Source organism: Artemia sp. Qi Xiang Cuo, chromosome 6 (genome assembly GCF_049724085.1).
Source record: "Artemia sp. Qi Xiang Cuo chromosome 6, ASM4972408v1, whole genome shotgun sequence".
NCBI lineage: Eukaryota > Metazoa > Arthropoda > Branchiopoda > Anostraca > Artemiidae > Artemia > Artemia sp. Qi Xiang Cuo.
In genome coordinates this window covers 29,628,015-29,648,210 of record NC_142799.1, presented here as the reverse complement: position 1 = coordinate 29,648,210, position 20,196 = coordinate 29,628,015, and the positions used below count along the sequence as shown (strand labels likewise).

Here is a 20,196-nt window from a genome sequence, read left to right as displayed (position 1 = left end):
CTTAAATAATTTATTTGGCATAACATTCAAAATAAGCATTGACACTATTTTTTTTTTTTTTTTTTTAAGAAACAGAAAAAATATAAATAGGGCTTGAATAAAACAGAACAGGTAAAAAAAAAAAAAAAAAAAAGGAGACCTGTTTCTTTTCTGTTTTTAGGTAAAAAAACCAGCTGTTTTTGTAAAAAAAAAAAACAAAAAAAAAACAGCCGTTTTTCCTATGCTTAAAAAAAAAAAAACAGGTGATGAGTGTTGCTTTATTATTATAAAGCTAATAATGGCATCATTTGTTCAAGTCGTCAAACTTATTACTTAAAACATACACTTTTACAGCATCTTGGAAATTGTCCAGGCACACTGCTTTTGCATAAAATAATTGGCGAAAAAAAAGAAGCTGACTTGCTCAGTACATTAGTATGCTGTAAAGCAATGTTGACCAGCTCCAGGAACATTTCTTTGTTTTGAGTCTCAAAATGAATGGTATCTAATCTGAAAACATTAACTTTTAGTTTCTCAATAACTTCTTGTCAGGGTTGCTATTTGCCAATGGCAGCACTTTGCTCTGGAAGTAGCACTTTTGTGAAAGCATAGAACCATTTCCTGTCCACTTAAAAAAAAGCGATATTATGTCTATACCAGGTTTATGCAGCATCTCCTCAAACATTTTTAGGAATGTTTACTAGTTATTTGAGACGTTTCAATGATAATACAATCATTTTTGTCATCAATTATATGCAGTCTGGTAAAAATCCTTAGTATTCAAGCAGATACATTAGTTGCTTTGGAGTAGGGGGGGGGCAGCAGTTTCCTCCCCCCGGACCATTCTTTGCCCCTCCCACACACTGATGTTTGGAAACCATCTTAAAATAACGCATAAGCAGGGCAAAAATGCAAGGGAAAAGAGCATATCTTAATACTAATACAGAAATTTTTGTGTTTTGCAGCTTAAAACAGCCTTTTAACACTAATTATTTCCTAGCAAATGAGTGTATGAGGCAAATTACAAGAAAAACACACATTTCAACAGCACTTGGCACTAGAAATTACTGTTCTAGGCCATTCACCAAATTCATTTTTAACCAAATAAATAGAATGAAATTTCTTGAATTCTGGATTTTGACTAAACTTGGACCCTTTTCTGCACATTGCTTTCTTTAAGTATTCTCTTCTCTAAGACAGGTTTTTGAAGGGATGCAAATATAAGGAAAATAGCACTTCCTTGCTGTTTTTGCACTTTTTTCATGGTAGTTGAAAGGGTAACAGAGAGGAATTGAGTAATCTATAGAAAAAACGAAATTGGAAGTTGCAATTGACTTTTTATACCTATTTATAATACCTTTTTATACCTATATATAAACCTATTTATCTTTAAAAAGGTACTTGTCTATTTATACATCCTCCTGAATTAAATATTGTTCAATCATAATTCTAATTCCTTTACATTTGTTTACAGGCAAAGGGTGGAGAAGAGGGGAGGATAACTGTAAAATAAATCAATTTTTGATAATTTGGTTAAGATTTGCCCCAGAAATTCATGAGAGTTTGAGTTGGAATGTTGGAGAAAGGGGGGTCAAGCTCAAAGTTCCCATTCTCTTGTGTTCATCCCTAAACAAATCGAAGCCTATTTATCTTAAGGTGCTTCCACTTTACCACCAACCCCTAATGTCCAAATATACAGCCCGAACTATATATTTCCGATATGTGTTTCTGTTTCCTGATTTTGTCAGTGTAGATTCAATTTATGGGAAAATGACTTGAAACAAGAGTAATACATTTCAAAATACACAGGAAATATATATATTTTAACCAGAAATGGAATAAACCATAGGCTTGTTTCATATAACACAAATTTCATACTAAGAGCAACACTTGTAAACAACAAAAAAAAAAAAACACATAAAATTCCAAAAAAAAAAAAAAAAAAAAAAACAACAAAAAACAAAGATATCCAATAACAAATACACACCTCATGGTCCTAAGTACTGTCTTCTGTAAAAAGAGGACTCAACTAATGCTGTTTTAAAAGCCACAATATCATTCACCAGAATTAAGTGGTCAGTTAATGTGTTCTACGATTTTACTGAACGATTTACAAAAGAACTCTGTGCAACTCTCCTTGATATCATCGGTTGGTACAATTTCAAATAGTTCTGCCATATAGATGGATGATGACCAAAATCAAAGAAATCTTCACAAGACACATGGTCAATACCCTTTATGACACGGAAAGTGTTGACAAGATCCATTCTGTCCCTTCTGAATTGCAGAGATGGTAAGCTCAGGCTACTCAATCTCAGCTCATAAGGTAGATATTTCAGATAGGGAACGAGTTTGGACGCTCGTCTTTGCACTTTTTCAACCAACTGTGGATCAGATTTTCTAATCGGATACCACACAGATGAGCGCACCATCGTCTTATACAATGTGGTAAAACTTCGCAGATTAAACCTTCTGAATGCTCTTTGACGGCAAATCAAACCATAGTTTGCTTTAAGCGAAACAGCTGGTGCTTGCTTATCAAACCTCAGCTGATCATCAAAAATAATACCAAGATCCCTGATAGAGTTAACAGGGCATACTGACACGTCACCTATGAATTACCAGCATGCCATATCTTTTGCAAAATAATGCATTACATGACATTTATTCTGGTTAACAAACATGGAATTTAAATTACAACATTCAAACAATGCTTCAACCGGGGAGGTGACATCTCTGTATAGCTTTACATCATCTGCAAACATTTTAATGGTGCTGTGTTGGATAACTTGCAGCAAATCATTTATAAATAAACAGAACAAAACTGGTCCCAGGCAGCTACCCTGAGGGACCCTGCTCAGAGCTCCACACCCTCCAGATAATGCCTCACCAACCTTCACTTTCTGTGACTGATTAGTTAGGTAATCTGTATTCCAAGTCATGCTTCTACATCTGATTCCATACTTTTGACATTTTTCCACCAGCAAACATAATGAAACCTTGTCAAATGCCTTGCAAAAATCAATATAAATACAATCAAACTTTAGACCTGAATCAGTCATCTTTTGAAAATCTTTGATTACTTCCATTAACTGCATAATACACAATCGATTTTTTTTTCGAAAATCGTGCTGTGCCATATTTCAAAAGTTATTTGTTCAAAATATTTTTGGATCCAAAACAGAATTACGTTTTCCACAATTCTCAAAAAATTGACGTGTTCAAGATAGGGCAATAATTCGTGAAATCTGACTTTGGCCCACCCTTATGAAGTGGTTTTATGACAGCTTTCTTCCACGCAGCTGGGCACTTACCAGAATCCAAACGAAGATTAAAAAGAAATGCTAGTGGAGCTACCAAAGAAAAAGCCAGTTCTTATATAATAACATTTGAGAAACCATCTATATCAGGGAATTTGTCAACAGAAAGCTCACGCACAATTTTCTGGACGTGCTAAGGTGCTACATCAGAGTCATCATATTGTGACTCATTCTGTAACACAAAAGCTTCCAGTGCTGGTAATATATTAGATCTCATACGAGAAGCAGGATTAACGAAAACAGATGAAAATGTTTCGTTAAAAATAGCTGCTTTTCTCTTAACATCATCAACAGTTTTGCCAGTGACTGGGTCACTGAAGACCATGGATGAGGGCAACTGCTGTTTTGCCCCTATTCACATACTTTCAATACTTTTTTTGGACAACTTTGTGTGCAACTAATTATCAACGATTCTACTGACTCAGTGTGAGACCGCAGGATCATTTTCACCTTATTTCTCACTCTCCTGTAAGCACGCCAAGATTCATCATCCGTAGCTGATAAATAAGCTCTCCAGTGTCTATTTTTCATAGATATGCTTCAAGGACAAATTTTGACAGGTTCTTATGTTTTTTCACACCTTATCTAATAGTATACCTTGGAATAAACTTATCACATCCCTCTACTACTACTTAACAGATAAACTCAAAAGCTGTATCTACATCTACAGAACTACGCAGAAGCTCACTAACAATACCAACATAATGTACAAACTCTCTAAATTCACCATAACTACCTCTAGAATATTCATATAACAAGTTTGGCTTAGGATTTAACGGATTGCTCCAATTAACACATAAAGATAATACCACGTGATCACTTATACTTAGAGGAGACAGAAATTCTAAATTCTCTAGGTCTGCCGGGTACTTAGTTATAATAAAGTCTAAGGTAGATGGATTTATTCCAGTTCAAAACCTTGTGGACTCAGTGACATGCTGATGGAGAAAGCTATCACAAAGTGTCTGAACTAGTTTATGCCTGAAACTCAAATCAGATAACATTGTACTGTTTGATAACCAATCAATACCAGAAGCATTAAAGTCACCGGCGACCACAATTTTAGACGAAACTAACGAAAGGTAAGTAGGGTAGCTGAGTAAACCCTAATCTGTAAAAGTCATGTCAACACTCTTAGACGGGCTCCAGTAAACCGCTACTATATGCACACTTTGGGACCAACTCGGATGTCTCAGCTCAAAACTAACTACCTCATGTCCTTGACTTGTAAACTCAGAATTAACTTCTTTATATTTTAAAATCAGGGAAGAAGAAACATAAACACAAACTCCTCGTTCATAGTTAATATTATACACAGAATCGTAACCACTTAGTTGCCGAAAATGGATAGAGGGGTCACAACAATTCTTGGGCAGAACTTTGGTCACAACAATTATGTGGGGTTTCTGGTTTGAACAAGTGATCCAAATTCATCCCACTTTGACAATAAACAATCTGCATTTGTATATGCCAAAAATAACTGATTTGTTTTGGAGACAAAAAGCCTCTCTTTGCGCACTAGTTCTGGCCCATTTTTCTGTGTTTTGATTTTCCAACCAGTTTCACCAGCGGCTACTTTCTCAGTAAGCCCCTTTTCAAGTTCATCATACTTCTTCTTCTCAGCCAACTCTGCATTGGTCCTGTCATGTGCAAAATGGAAGTTCAGTATGTTAGCCTTAATACTCTCAATCCTGCTCAAAAGGAAAAAAACCGCTATATCACGATCAAGAGGGGGGGGGGGAGGGACTTGAAAATCACCTCACTGGTCTACTTCTACTCCCTTGTTTTCCTCCCAAGCATACAGAGAATACACACTTAGCTGAACACTCACTCAGCAGAACTTCATTGGTACACTTATGATCACTTTTGTTCTGAGCTTTCTGGCTTATTGCACTCCTTTCCTCCAAGCCAAACAAAATGAGGTTTTCTCTTTTTGCACTATGTCACCAAGTCCATGCTGAGCTACTTGACTCACAACCTCGGAAATCTGCTGGCCCAAAACAGAACCAATCTGGCTAGAAAGTTTGTTGAGCAGGTCAGTTTTCACTTTAGGGATAACTTGTGATACCACTAAGGTAACCTTGTTCTTCAGATAACAGCTGAAATTGAGCATTCAATTCATTCTTCAAGTCCAATTGGAATTTTGCAAAAGAGTCAGTGACAATTCTCTGAATAACCTCTGGCAAAGCAGCTGTTCTTTTTTGCTTACATTTCCCCACTTCAGCCTGGGAAATCCCTTATGTTTAACTTGATGATGCCATTTTTAGGCCTAAGGCAGCCCGATATTAAAGACGTTATTTGATTGAAAGCAACAAACGGTATTCGGCCCGTGCTTGCGAAATTTAACAGCACATTTTTTTGGGATTCTATCTTGAAATCAAGTCGTAACCTCAAGGGGGCTAATTTGGCTGTGAGTCCTGATTAAACAGAGCACGAGAGATTGATCTGGAATAAGTTAAAGCCATTTTTAGCGACAGCAAAAAATAATAACAAATCTGCTAAGCTGCTCAGGACTAAGCTGCAGATTGAAAACAAGTATTTTTCATATGATTTTGACCAGGAAATTTTGATAGAAATACCATTGCAAATGGCTGGGCTGCACAGCCAAAAATTCACCTCATCGCAAGGCAAGAGGAATAGTGGAAGGATAGACGGTGCGCAGACAGTGGCGCAGGGTAGGATGACGGGAGAGAAGGATATAGCTGGGTATTCGGCGCATAATTTAGTATTTACAGGAAACACGAATGTGGCGGCCAAGCGTAGTGATCAAGAATTGGGTACAGCTAGTCCTAGTAATGTGCATGCAAGCAGTTATCCACGATGGTGGAAGTGTGGATAATAGCCCAAGCAGTAATCTGGCTAGCCCAGTTGTTCCGGTTAAAATGATAAGGGGAGAATTAATTATAGATGGATAGGTAAAAGCAGGCCATGGTAAATTGATTGAAGTGAATTTAGCCCATTGGAATATGCAAGGATTTTGTTCTAGGAAACTGTCGGAATTGATGACGTCAAGGAATTGGAATGTAGTATCGTTAGTAGAGACGTGGTTAGAAAAAGAGGTTTCTGTTCTGGGATATCAGTACTATGGGAGCCACAGGAAAAAATCGCATAATGGTAGGGTATACAGAGGTGTAGCATTATTAGTGCGTGATAATTGGATTGACAAAAATTGTATTGCGCGTATTAAAAGCAAATCGGTAAATGTTGTGTGGATTAGAGTGCAATTACAAGGTGTGACTGTTATTTTTTGTTCAGTATATGTACCACCTGAGTCAAGTTTTATTTCTGATGAAGATATGTGGTCAATTTTAGAAGAAGAAAAGTGTGACTTGTCTGATAAATTTACTGCTGATTTGTTTTTCTTTGTAGGTGCCTTTAATGGTTACACAGGGGTCGAACAGGAGCATGCTTTACGTGCCATGCCTGAGACTGAGAAACCACTGGGAGGTTTGGGGATTTTTGGGAAGTTGATTATCCCGCAGATGACGATTAGGGACCACATTCGACGGAAAAATAAATGGGGAAGTAAGCTTTTGGAGTTTTGTGGTAAGGAGAATTTAGTTATTTTGAATGGGAGGGTAGGAATTGATGGTAAGGGGAGGGAGTGTACATATTTTTCGGGGATGTCGCCAAGTGTGATAGATTATTTGATTGTTAGCAAGTATCCAAATATCCTGTTGCTTTTAGTATCCTCTCCTCTGGGAGGGATACTAATTTTTCCCAATACCAAATCATACCATCTAGCCTTATAACTCTTTCACTCCTCTCAAGGAATGAAGTTCCTTAGTTGCAGTTTTGATAGCCTCCCTAATAAACTTTCAGAACTTTCCTTTTGTATGTTAATGGCAGAGGTGGATGTTGCAGCAGTTACAGAAGATGCACCAAAAAACACCTTGTCAGCCTTATCACCTGATGAAATCCAAATTAATGGTTACCAACTCTTTTCTAACCTGAATTCTTTACTTTGACACAGAAAAGTGTGCTTATATGTTAAAGTGTGATAGACTAAAGGTTAGTCTCATTCAGTTTAATTATCTTACTACTGATGGAATTGGGTCTGTTTGGATAAAAAATAAACAATCTAACAATCTCAATTTTTGTAGGTGTTGTTTATAGAAGCCCCAGTGCTCCCTGTGTTTTAGACTCTGAATCTAATTTGGCTGCTATGTCATCACATGTGATGTCCAATTTTGCAAGTTATGATCTTGTCCTTCTGGGGGACTTTAACCTTCCTGAAATCCAATGGATTGATGGATCTGGTTTTTGCACTACAGATTCTCCTTTTTGTCTGGCCTCTCTGATAATTCCCTCTGTCAAACAATTTCACAACCAACTTGCTTCAGGGAAGGTCAAATTTCCAACACTCTTGATCTGGTTATTGTTGGTAATCCTTACCTTCTAATTAAGAATGTAATAGCCACACCTGTTGGTAATAGCAACCACGTTGTAATTATTTCAGAGTTATTTTTGCCTACTAAACAACTCTCTTTCAAGCAACAAAAATATGTCAATTACAAACTAGTCTCCAAAAGGCTAGCCAATGTCAATTGGGAACAGCTTATCATCAATAATATTGATGAGAGTTAGTCTAATGTGAAAACTATAATTTTGCATGCTGAAAAGTCATGCACCAGAATTTTTTGGGCTAAACAGACCAAAAGTCTACCTTTTTTAACTACAGAAACAAGTAAGCTAATTAATAGAAAAAATTAAGCATGGAATTGTTACAGGAAAAAGAAAACCTCAGAAAATTATCAACTCTTAAAAACTCTTTATAATCAGACAACCAACCATATCACACAGTTGAAGAGAAGGTTTGAAGAACAATTGGCTGAGGATGTTAGGGATGATCCTAAATCTTTCTGGTGTTATGCCTCTCAAAATATTGCAGTAGATACACAGTCCCTGATATCCTACACAATAGTCAACCAGTTGCTGATCCTTAGCTGAAAGTCGAAATTTTCAACCAGCAATTTGCACCTTTTTTCCCCTCTAAATCCAGTATTGTTTTTCCCCTACCTCCTATATATGATGTATCACATAATATGGAACCTATTCTGATTAATGATACAATATTTCTAAAGCAACTTATGTCCCTCACAATGAATAAATCTGCTGGTCAAGACTGTATTCATCCTTGTATCCACCATGAATGATGAACAGTCTTGTGTCAACCTCTTTCCTTACTCTTCAAGTTATCATTAAATCTTTCCAGGCTACCTCTGGATTGGAAAATAGCCCATATAATTTCAATATTTAAGAAAGGTAGAAAGGACCTTGTTGAAAATTACTGACCTATTAGAATGACATCAGCAGTTGTTAAGATTCTTAAAAGAATAGTCAATTCTTAAGTAATTAGACATCTTGAAGCAAATAATCTCTAGCAGAGCTCACAGCATGACTCTTGTTCTGAAAGATCTGTTGATATCAATCTCCTTGAATCAAATGACCATATCACAAAGTTACTTGATACAGGGGTGCCTGCTGAATGATTCTGCTTGACTTTAATAAAGCTTTTGACAAAGTTTATCACAAGCAACTTGCAATCAAATTATGTGCTGTCAAGCTTGAAGGGAAGTCCCAGCTCTGGATCCTTGATTTTCTTTATATGTGATCTCAATGAGATCAGTTATTTGATGACTCTGGTAGCTGTAATCTTTCTTTGTCTAAGCATGTTTTGGTTGGAGTTTCTCAGGGAAGTGTTTTGGGTCTACACTTTTTAATACCTTCATCAATGATCCTTCCACTATCAGCAGTAAACTAACACTCTATGCTGATATCCTGAAGCTCATTAGACCAGCCTTGTCCTGTGAAGATCATGCCCTTCTACAAAATAATTTTGTACTGCTTGTTCAATGTGCTGAGGCTTGGCTTCTTAAATTCAATGTTGTCAAGTGCCATGTCATTCACTTTGGCAAAATGAACCCTTACTGCTCTTATTTTTTGTCAGGTCACCCACTTTCCTCAGTAAATACTGAGCAAGATCTTGGAATCACAATTAATAATGAATAAAAATTCAAAACTCATACTTTGAAGTCTACTGAATGTATGAATGTTCTTTTTGCTGATGATACCAGATCATCACTTACTGAAAAGTTGGAAGAGGATCTCAAAGAGAAGCTCCAAATCGTATTTTCACAACTTCTTGTATGGCTAAAAGCTAATCGTTTGTCATTAAATACATCAAAAACCAAATTTATCATTTATAGCAGAACTGGGCAGAATGCACAAGGAATTTCAACAATATTTGATCATGCTACAAATATTCAAATTCAAAGGGTAACTTTGCTCTGGTATCTGGATGAAAATCTGTCATATAAAGAACATTGTAATAGATTACAGGTTAAAGTCGCTCAAGGGGTTGGTATAATGCAAAGGTTTCAGCATTTTTTTCCATATGAAATCCTATGTCTAATTTATTTTGCGTTGGTTCATTCCCATCTTATGTATTGTCCTCTGATATATTTGGCAACATTCAGATGTCATGTGAAACTGATACAAATTCTTCAAAACCAGGCTCTTCTAATTTTAAAGAAATATTTACCATCACTGTCTTTGTATCCTAATAAAAGTAAAACTGAAACTCTATATCTTCTAACTAATATTTTGCCTGTTTCACAGATATTCACCCTTAATTCTTCGTTTGAATAATTTTTTCCCTGTGCAACATGCCCATTCTTATGAAACTCGACATAAATGGAACATTCAGCACCTAAAATTAAGCATAGAGTGATCACGCTTCTTGCCATTATTTTCAATCATGGGTTCATGGTGTCTTTATCTACCATTTATTGATTGCAGCAAATCTCTTCCAAATATAAAAAAGCAACTTCATTCTATCCTTATTACCCTTGTTCACCAGTTTTTTTTTTATTGGTGTGTTTTCAGTGGATCTTTGCCTTGTGTTGGTGGGTTTGTGGGGTGGGTGCCCATCTATTGGTGAGTCATGGAATAACTCTTATTTATTTATTTTTGTTGTCAAACAGGTTTACTCCAATTAATGTACTGGGTTTTTGTCATTCAACCTTGTGTCTACAGTGTTTACCCTCTATTTATGTCTATTTTGTACAGATATTTTAAAATTAAACCTTGAACCTACTGCTGGTGCTAGTTCCACTTGCTCCCCTAAAATCATGAGTCTTCTGTATAAGGGACTTGTGCATCCTAAACTTGAAGTTGGAATGTCTCTAGCTTCCCATTATTTAAAAAGAGACAAAAAAGCCTTTGACATGCCACCAAGTGATATCCATTATGTGGGAACTTTCCTACCCTGCAAGACAAGCACAGCTGGAACTCCAAACACTTGTATACAGGAGAAATACAGGCGATGTCATTTTAACCTATAAGTTAATGAGGGCTAATACACTCCCAGCACTATTTCCCACTGTTGGTCCTAACTCAAGAACTAGAGGTCATCAGTTGAAACTTATTAAGCAGCCTACCCTATTCAGAGTCCGCGTTTAATTCTTTTTCTCAAGAATCGTCAACAGTTGGAATAAACTGTCTGAAGAAACTGTTACTGCTGAATCTGAAGACATCTTCAAATGAAGACTGGATGCTGAGTGGTCCTCCAGGCAGTGTAAATTCAACTGGATAGGTATGGATCAGCATAGTGCACCTGGTCACTAAAGAATACTGAATACAACTCCAATTGTCAACTTTGGAGCTCTACAAGAAGAAATCCTCAGATTGCTCCAAGCTGAAAATTAAGGTAATAATTTGGCCTATTTATTTGCTCATTGGGGAGAGTGTGAGGTATAGTGGAAGCACCAACAAAATGTGTTAACAACAATTTTTCTGCACATTATGAAGTAGGAATTTTTTTCTTAACACACTTCCTTTGAAATAGCCACAATTGTTGGCTTATACCAATAATTTCTTCCAATTAAAGTACCTCTCACAAAGTTTTTTTTTCAAAATCTAACAGGCCAAAGAATCCGGGGAGGGGGACAGCACCCACCACAATTAACATCATTGATACCCAGAGATAGCCAGTACTATGATCAAAAGTTGACTCATTTTGACAGTTTTTACATTTTTTTTATTAGCCTAGTTCTCACTAACAGATGTACATAATACCAAATAAAAACAGTAAACTTTTGCTTATGACCTTGAATTATATCCAAACATTAGCAAGGTGGGGTTGTAAATAATTAAACTGGAGGGGATTCAAAAATCCATTAAAAGGCAAAATGTCAAGAAAACAATTTCCTGAAATTAAGACAGTAATAATATTGTTGTTATAGTCTTTGCATCCACAAGGACATATTGTTACCATCACCCAAATAATAACTTGTTGTCTATCTTATACTATCTTATTTAATATGCAACAGCACCAGGTCACTAAGCAACTTTGAAAACAGCTCAAGTCATCATTCTGGATCTCTACAAGGAGAAATCCTTAGATTGCTCCTAGCTACAGTTTAAGGTACTGTTTACCTATATTTTACCTATATATTTGTTTACCTATGTGTAAGAATATTACATGTTGCTGCATAAATGAAGGTCAATAAAACCAGAAAAAGTTGGTTTTTCATGGAAAAACATAGATTGCTATTGCTGATAAGCAACTTGTCTGAAATTCCCAAATATTTTATCACAAAAAAAAAGAAAAAAAAAAAATCAAGAGCAGAAAAAACAGATGGTAAATTAAAAAGAGGTAATCTGTTCTGATTTTTGTGTGTGCATAAAAAGAACAGAAACAGACACAGTGCCAATGCTTACTTCAAATAGTTATTACAATAAAAACTGACATTGATCAGAATATTAGAGGTACTTTCAAATGAATCAATCAGCAGACAGTATTGAGCCCTCCCCCTCCCTACCTGAGGTCCAAGAATGGGAAATAAAATACAGATATTGTTGCAAAATTACTTTTGAGCCATTCTCTATAAAATACTCAAGGGACTAGTTTGTTCTTATCACAAACCTTTCTAAGCCAAAAGAGAATGTTTTTCTCAATTATTTTTTGTTTTCTTTAAAGTAAACAATAAAAGGGATGATGATAAACTGATAAATACTGTGATTTTAAGAAAAGGACAAGCCGATTTTTTCAGCTCATATACTGTAAACCTGCTGAACAATCCTTCTTCTAAGACAGTAAATTGATTCTTTCTACTAAGACAGTAGAGTATGTTATAAGCTGCAAATTTACCCACTTCTGATGCAAATGAATGGTATATTTAGATTCAGGATAAAATTCTGATTCTAAGGATATAACATTTTTTACTTTACTCAACAGCAAACATTTTTTTACTCAACAGCAACTGGTTGTGTGACAATTGAAAACAGGATTATATGCCCAATTTATAAGATAAAGACATTTTCCTACACATTGTGTGATATTTTCTACCTATATTAACCTTCAGTGTCATTTTAAGTGGTCCTTCTTAGTGTTTTATTTAACTTACCTTGACTTCAAAGTAAGTTAATTTTTTTGTTTCAAACCCCTTGGGAATTCATCCTTTGTCTCCTTTTGTTTACTTTTTTGTAAACAAATAAACCTGACATTTCATGAGCACCTATTTTTTCTGAAGTTATATATTTTCAAAATGCACAGTTGCCAAACATAACCAAATAATATATATTTTTGTAGCACCATAAATTATGTTGGCTAAGCTATTTTTTCAAGTATTTTTTGGCAATCATATTTCGAATTTTGTGTATTTAACACAAACTGATCCTTGTCGAATTCTCCCTTTTTTGTTTTTTTTTTTAAACAAATCCTCCAGTTTCAGTGAATCAAGTGCTTCTCCTTCTTTTAAATGTGAAGGATTGCCAGTGCTCATTACGTTTTTTTTTGCCAATATTGAATTTTTATTTGTCAGAAACCAAATATTAAAGAAATCAAGCCGTAATGCCACCTAAAGGCAATAAATGAGTGCAAGCAAGCCCATGCAAGGATAAAGATAGTCGTGCTGCCTGTAGTATTGGCTTTAATGATGCTGCAGAGGCAATTAATTGTGATAAGTGTGGAAGATGGCTGTGTGCAACCTGTCTTAAGCTAAGTGCTAAAGAATAAGATCTACTTAATAAAATTATGTCAAAAATCGGTTGCCAATGGTTGTGTATTCTATGTAAAGTCCATCCACCTGAAACCCAAGCTAATTCAGTTGCTGCTACTGTGGATGATGTAGCCCAAATTGTTACAAACACAATTTCATGCTTATAAATGAGTCTATTCCAGCAAATGAGCACATTATCTGAAGGACTGAACAACAACATAGAAGCAATTAAAACCAAAGTTGATACTATTGAACTTGCAGCATAACAGGCATCAGCCACCAACTCCAAACAGATGTAAGAACACTAGTGCGCAATGAAATAAATAGAGAGCTAACTGCCTTCTCAACAATGGAGCCAAACAGATCCAACATTGGACCTTATTTTGCCCCAGTGGGAATTAAGGTAAAATGCATTTCTTAGCTATTTTCTTTCCAAGTAAATTGAAAAATTCAACATACAGTTGTCAAGGGTTACCTTTTCAATCAGCTTGGGATGCATATTGGCAGTAATGTATCAAAGTGGTAAATATGGAGCAGTTTAAATTATTGATCAAGGAATAATGTGAACATACCACTCAATGCCTTTTTTAAGCTCTTTCTAAATATAATCACTTTATTTGTAAACTAACTTTTAATTCTGTTATGGACCTTCAAAGATGAGGCTTTTTTCTCTTATTTTTAGCTAGGCTATATAAAAGCATTGGAAACAACAATTCTTATTTCATTCTATGCAGAATAATTGTAGAATACATTCTAACTGTAGCTTCACTATAGTTTACCTATTCTCTCCTCATGTGTAAATATATAGCCCAAATTATATTTCCTATTTGTTTGCTGGCTCTCAAATGTCAAACTTGATTCAATTTATTGGTAAACCAGTCTGAAAAGAGTGGTGGTAACAGAGGTATATAAGCAGTAGGCTATAAAAAAATAAGACAAAAAGATATCATCTGTAAGATTCTGCTTTAGCTACTTTTGGCTATCTTGGAAAGGGGTTAGGATAGGAAAACAAAACTTTCAGGGATGGGTCTACATGTTTAAATATGTCCCAGAAAGGTATTTTGAAGTACCAATCTCCACTCCTTCTCTCTCTAGAGGGTCCTGACCTTTGATGACCTTTAAAAATCTGTGAAACCTTGCAAAATAGATCTTCTGCTTAAATGAAGTAGCCTAGCCTAGGCCTACAATAAAATTGTTTTCAGCTTCATAACTTTGCTCAATCCCAATTTAAAAGGTTTTAAAGATATGCAAATACAGTTTTAAAATTTTGAAAAAAAAACCTTGATAGGCCTATGGCTTAAAATTCAGCTCAAATAACAGGCATTAAATTTTCAGAACTTAAGCCAGCAAAAAAGAAACTGAAAATTAAGGCAGACCTAAAAAGTTGTTATGTCATGTAGGCAAATTTCAGGGTAGGCCTAGGCCTAAATATATACCAAATCATATTATTGAGTTAGGAATAAAGTGAATACACCATTTGATGCCTTTTTTTTATGCTGATTACAAATATAATATTCACTTCTATCAGAAATGAATTTCAGCCCCCCCCCCCTATATATGCCAATTCAGGGTATAGGCTATATTTCTACATTAGGGGGGTGGGGTGTGGGGGCAAATTTTGTTTCTGATGTAAATGGGAGGTAAGTTTAAACTTTACCCCCACCCCCCTAATGTAGAAATATTTACCCTGAAATGACATATATAGGGGGGTGGGCTGAAATTCATTTCTGATAGAAATGATTAGGCCTATTATATTTGTAATCAGCATAAAAAAGGCATCAAATGGTGTATTCACTTTAGCCTATTCCTAACTCAATAATATGATTTGGTATATATTTACCAATTTCAGGACCCTCTAGAAGGAGAATGATTGGAGGTAGGTACTTCAAGATACCTTACCAGTACATAGCCTACTTTAGCTTGTAGACCCATCCCTGAAAGTTTCATTTTTCTAGCCTAACCCCTTCCCAAGATAGCCAAAAGTAGAACTTTACCGTATCATCTTTTAAGGTCTTTAAAGGGCTTAAAATTGAATCTTGGAGTACAGTAATTATTATATTCAGATCTAATCCTAGCCTATTGGAAAGAACATTGAATAGGGAATCTAGCTGATAATGATAGAGCCTAGAATTTTTAAACCTGATTTTTACGCTGGAAGCAACAGGATATTTTACCAAGCCTAATTGAAATTTTAGTATGACAAAATATTTACCTTATTTTTAACTTCAAACATTGTAAGCAGTAAAATCTTAGGCCTATAGCCTATTTCCTAACATTTCTGATGAGTAATGAAGTGCTGCTGCAAAGTGCAAACTACCATTATTCTACAGATGACACTTTAAGACAAAAAGCAAATACCATAGAGCACATCCGTGGCATTTAATTCTACTCCTAACAGCTAACAACTCAATTCAACGCCAACCCGCCCGATGCCAAAAAAGCTTAGCAACCAAAACGTCCATTCCAATATATCCAAAGCTTTCGTCTTTAGATCCTCTCAAAAAGTTCCAATTTCCTTTAAATCCTTTTTTACAACCTCTTCCGACAACATTCGGGAACGACCTGCTTTTAACTTGGCCCTATATGGATGGTCGAAAAGGGCACTCTTTGGCAATTTGTCTTTATCCACCCACAAACTGTGTACTAGCCACCTCAACCTTTTTTTCGTTACAGCTTCAAAAACTGATATAGACCCAAAACTTTCGTAGAGCTTGCTGTTTGGCAAACGGTCAATCAAATGGGCATCCGAAAGAGTACCCCCGCAAATAAAGCTTTGTTTAACTGAGCCTCGTTTAACTCAACCCCTGTTTAAATCAACCTCGTTAAACTTAAGCCAGTTTTAACTCAATCCAATTCCAACTCAACTCAGTCCAACTCAACAACTTTTCAATTCAATTCCATTCAACTCGGCCACCGTGCAATTCAACCTTCATTTAAATCAACCCCCCTGCAATCCAGCCCAAATGCAGCTCAACTCCAGAGGTGTAATTTGCTATGGGGCAGGAAAGGAGGGTAACTGACCCTCCCAGACCTCGGTTTGCCCTCCCCCAAGACTCCAGTCCCTCCCCCCCCATTGGAATTTAGTTTCTTCAAAAATCTTGTCAAAACTAAAATAAGCCTGCATAATTCAAACATCAAAAGAACCGAATCAGTTTTCTTTAGTTTATATTTACCCTTATAGTACTCTAAAGCACCTTTATTACCTTAGTTCATAGTTCCTCCAGTGCCCCCGGAGGCACACAGGGCACCGGTGAGTAGCCTCCAATCTTCCCTCATGTGAGCCGCTGCGTATTTGTCTTCCCACTCTGGGATAAGACTAATCCGGAGGGTTCTTCTGTCACGTTCATCTGTCCTACAGAGCGTGTACTTTGGTCTTCCTCGGTAACGGGTGCCTTCCGGTTGCCAGCAGGGGAGCATTTTTGGAAGTCTGTGATCTGGCATGCGGAGGATATGTCCAAGGCATCGCCATCTACGTTGTTTTACAAATGTTGCGATATGTGGCCTGCCTGTGCGGGTACGGATCTCATCGTTGCAGACACGGTCTCTCAAACTGATTCTAAGGATTTGGCGAAGACAGTTATTCTCGAAGGCGGTAAAGCGTTTCTCCTGTTCAGCAGTTAGCTTAATGCATTCCACAGCGTAACCTAGGACAGAAAGTACATTGCTCTGGAACAACCTGAGATACGGTGGATTTCCAAACTGGTAATAGTCTCTGAAATGATGTGTTGGCCAAGGGTATCCTGGTACGCAATTCTTTTTCAGAGTCGCCATTGGAAGTGACTGTACTCCCTAAGTACTAGAAGTCTCTCACCGTTTCGATGTCCTCTCCTCCTAGTTGGATTCCCATGTATGAACTATTGATTGACATAGCTTTTGTCTTTCCTTGATGTGTAGTTCGAATTGTTCACCTTTCTCTACGAGTTTTTTTTTTAAGAATTCCTGAACCTTCTGCTTGTCGGTTTCTATGAGCCCAACATCGTCGGTGAAGTCGACGTCCTGAAGATTTTTTCCTGCAATCTGGATTCGATGCCTATTTATCTGTCTAAAGATGTAGTCTACAACCAGGAAGAAGAGGAGAGGTGACAGGAAACAGCCTTGCTTGATGGCAGTCATCACCTTGAAGTAGCGTGTGTTGCCGTCCGATGCTTTACCACAGCATTATGTCTCTTTGTACATGGCAATTATTAGACAGATTAGCTTCTCGGGAATGCCGTAAAACCGCACAGGGTTTGACGATCTACTGAATCAAACGTCTTTTCGAAGTCCACGAAGAGTATATACAAGCGCTGTCTCTATTCGTTAGATTCCTCCAGCATGGTGCGTAGAGTAAAAATAAGATCGGCACAAGATCGTTTTGGCCGAAATCCATGCTGTTTTTTTTTGACGTAAGTGAAGATCAAGGGCTATTTGGAATCTTCCTAATATTATCGTCGTGAAGAGCTTCTCATGTATCGAAAGAAGATTGATTCCTTTATAGGAATCAATTATAGTACTTATAACACCTTTATAAAACCTTTTATAGTACTATGTAGTACCATCATGGTACCAAATGGCTCATTTTTCAGCTTTTACAGTCACTTTCACTTGATTTGGGAAAATTGACTCCAACTTTGCCCCCCCCCCCAGGGTTTTGACGAAATTATGCCACTACTCAACCCCCTTTCAACCCAACCTTATTTGACTGATCCCTCATTCAGATCATCCCTCCTTAAATCAACGATATAACTAGAAATGTAATTCAGTCCCTTTTGTCGGAAATGATAAAAGTAAATTAGGATGAAATGGTTTTTATTCATTTGTTAATTCTTATGCAAGTGTTTTTTATGCTACCTTAGTGCCAAACTATCCCCGATCCCTAGAAAATAATTTTCCCTGCTGTATTAAATTTTTCAAATAAGCAAAACTTTTCATGCCCTGGGTTCGAACACACTTGAAGTTCATGGTTGCAGCAATAGCTATAACTTAGTTCAAAGAAAACTATATAGACCCATTCCTCTCAATAATTTGTGAATAACGATATGAAAAAGAAAGGTATAGAAGACTTTGCAATATCTAAAATAAGCAGTACGGATCAGGCGCAAATTGTTCTTCTTCAAAAGCGAATACATACCACTTAAAAACAAACAGAACGGTCACAATATGTAGAATGCATTTTATCTAAAGGTCGGTGTCAGTATTTTCCACGGTTTGGTGCAATTTTTGCATATCCAATCCTTAGCTTTTCTATAACATCTCTAAGAACTTAGAGTCGCGAACTCGGGAGTGTGGAAAAGGTGCGTATCCGTAATCACCATAAGCCCGCAATATTATGAATCACTGAGGATCCAACGGGCAAATTATGACCTGATTATTTGGGATTCAAAACTAGATTTTCCCATTTATCAGCATTCAAAGCCAGATTAATATTTTGAAACATAATGGATATACTTTGGAGAGATGTTGCCAGAGTAAGTTAAATCCGGCTTAAAACTAACAGGTCGCCTATGTACGCAATATACGACGCACAAGATAAATTATGAAAAGACAAAGGCCTAATTCCTGACAGCATATTTTAAATGCAAGCATTTGACTTTGACTTTATTTAATATACATAAAAATACAACAAACCTTAACCCCTATCAGAGAGCAGAGCTCTTAAGGTTGGGTGTGTAAATAATGGGACATGCACAAAACAAAACATCTCATCATAATAATAGTAATAGCAAAATTAACTTAATTAACAAAAAACAACAGCAAAAAAACTTAGAAAACAAGGAATAAAAGAAAAGAAGACAGAAAACAATTGTTGGGCAGGAAAGAAATGCTGGGCAAGAGGGGCATGGGAGGCCATCCCACCATGGATACAAACAAAACAAACAAAGAAAAGTATCATAAATTTCTAAAATTCTATCATTAGAGGTAAATAAAATAACATTAAAAAACAATCTTCAGTAATTGCTTCTTTAAATACAGCTGAGATATTTGGGATTGATCAATCTGAGTTTTATCATTTAGCTTATAATTATTCGCAATGAATGGCATTAGGTACCTAAGTGAAAACCTTGACCTTTCACATCTTAGAAAAGGAATTCGGTATAATCCCGCCCACCGACGAGCCGAAGGAGGGGGCAAAATCAACAGAGATTTATTATAGAAATAATTTTTAGGATTTTGAATTTGCAAATACTATAAGGAAATATTTACATCACGTATACCTTTTAAATCCAACAAATTTAGGAAAAAGAACGTCGTTTTCGTTTCAGATGTTTTCGTTTCAGATGTTTTCTCAAGTTTTCACGGTCGATGTAAAAAATTTCCAAGTAGTCTTACTGCCCTGTTTTGTAGTACCTGTAATTGTTTTAAATGCGTCCAAAAGGTATCAGAGGTAACGCTATAGCGTTGCCTATAGTAAAGGCCATACGGCTCCAATGTTTATTATTATTTATTATTTTTTTTCCCAGAGGCACTTCAAATTGAAGGGGTCGTCGTAGAAGCTTCAAAGGAGGCTCATTCGATTGAAAACCGAGAGTTCTAGTGCCCTTTTTAAGGTCAAAAGTGATTGAAGGGCAACTATCCCCCCTCTCACGCCCATCTTTCCCCCAAACACATCCAATCAAAATTTTGAGATAGCCATTTTGTTCAACGTAGTTGAAAATTCAGGAAATTTGGTCTTTGAGGATAACAATACCCCCCCCCCCCACAGTCCTCAGGGCTAGGGTTGTAAGTTATGCCCCGGGGTCATAAAATATTCTTATAGAAAGCATTGTCGTATAAACTTCAGAAATGGTTAATTCGATTGGAAATTTAAATGGCTAGTTCCCTTTTTGATAGTCGAAAGTGATTGGAAGGCAACTAACACCCCTTCCAAGCCCACCGTTTCCCCAAAAACATCCAATCAAAATTATGATATAGCC

The 20,196-nt window shown here is 36.4% G+C and overlaps 2 protein-coding genes across 2 annotated transcripts in view; both read right to left on the bottom strand.

The window, feature by feature from the left end:
- Positions 1-15,653, bottom strand: part of Rpt6 (26S proteasome regulatory subunit Rpt6) — a 32,703-nt gene extending 17,050 nt beyond the window's left edge. Inside the window, exon 1 of the mRNA XM_089090629.1 lies at positions 15,516-15,653. Coding sequence (XP_088946755.1) covers positions 15,516-15,536 — 21 coding nt within the window. The 5' untranslated portion in view covers positions 15,537-15,653. The remainder of the gene's footprint in view (positions 1-15,515) is intronic.
- An 854-nt stretch (positions 15,654-16,507) lies between these two features.
- On the bottom strand, positions 16,508-17,074 carry LOC148951094 (uncharacterized). The gene has a single exon (XM_089090995.1). The coding sequence runs from the start codon at positions 17,072-17,074 to the stop codon at positions 16,508-16,510; it is 567 nt and encodes a 188-aa protein (XP_088947121.1).
- Positions 17,075-20,196: the final 3,122 nt, after the last annotated feature.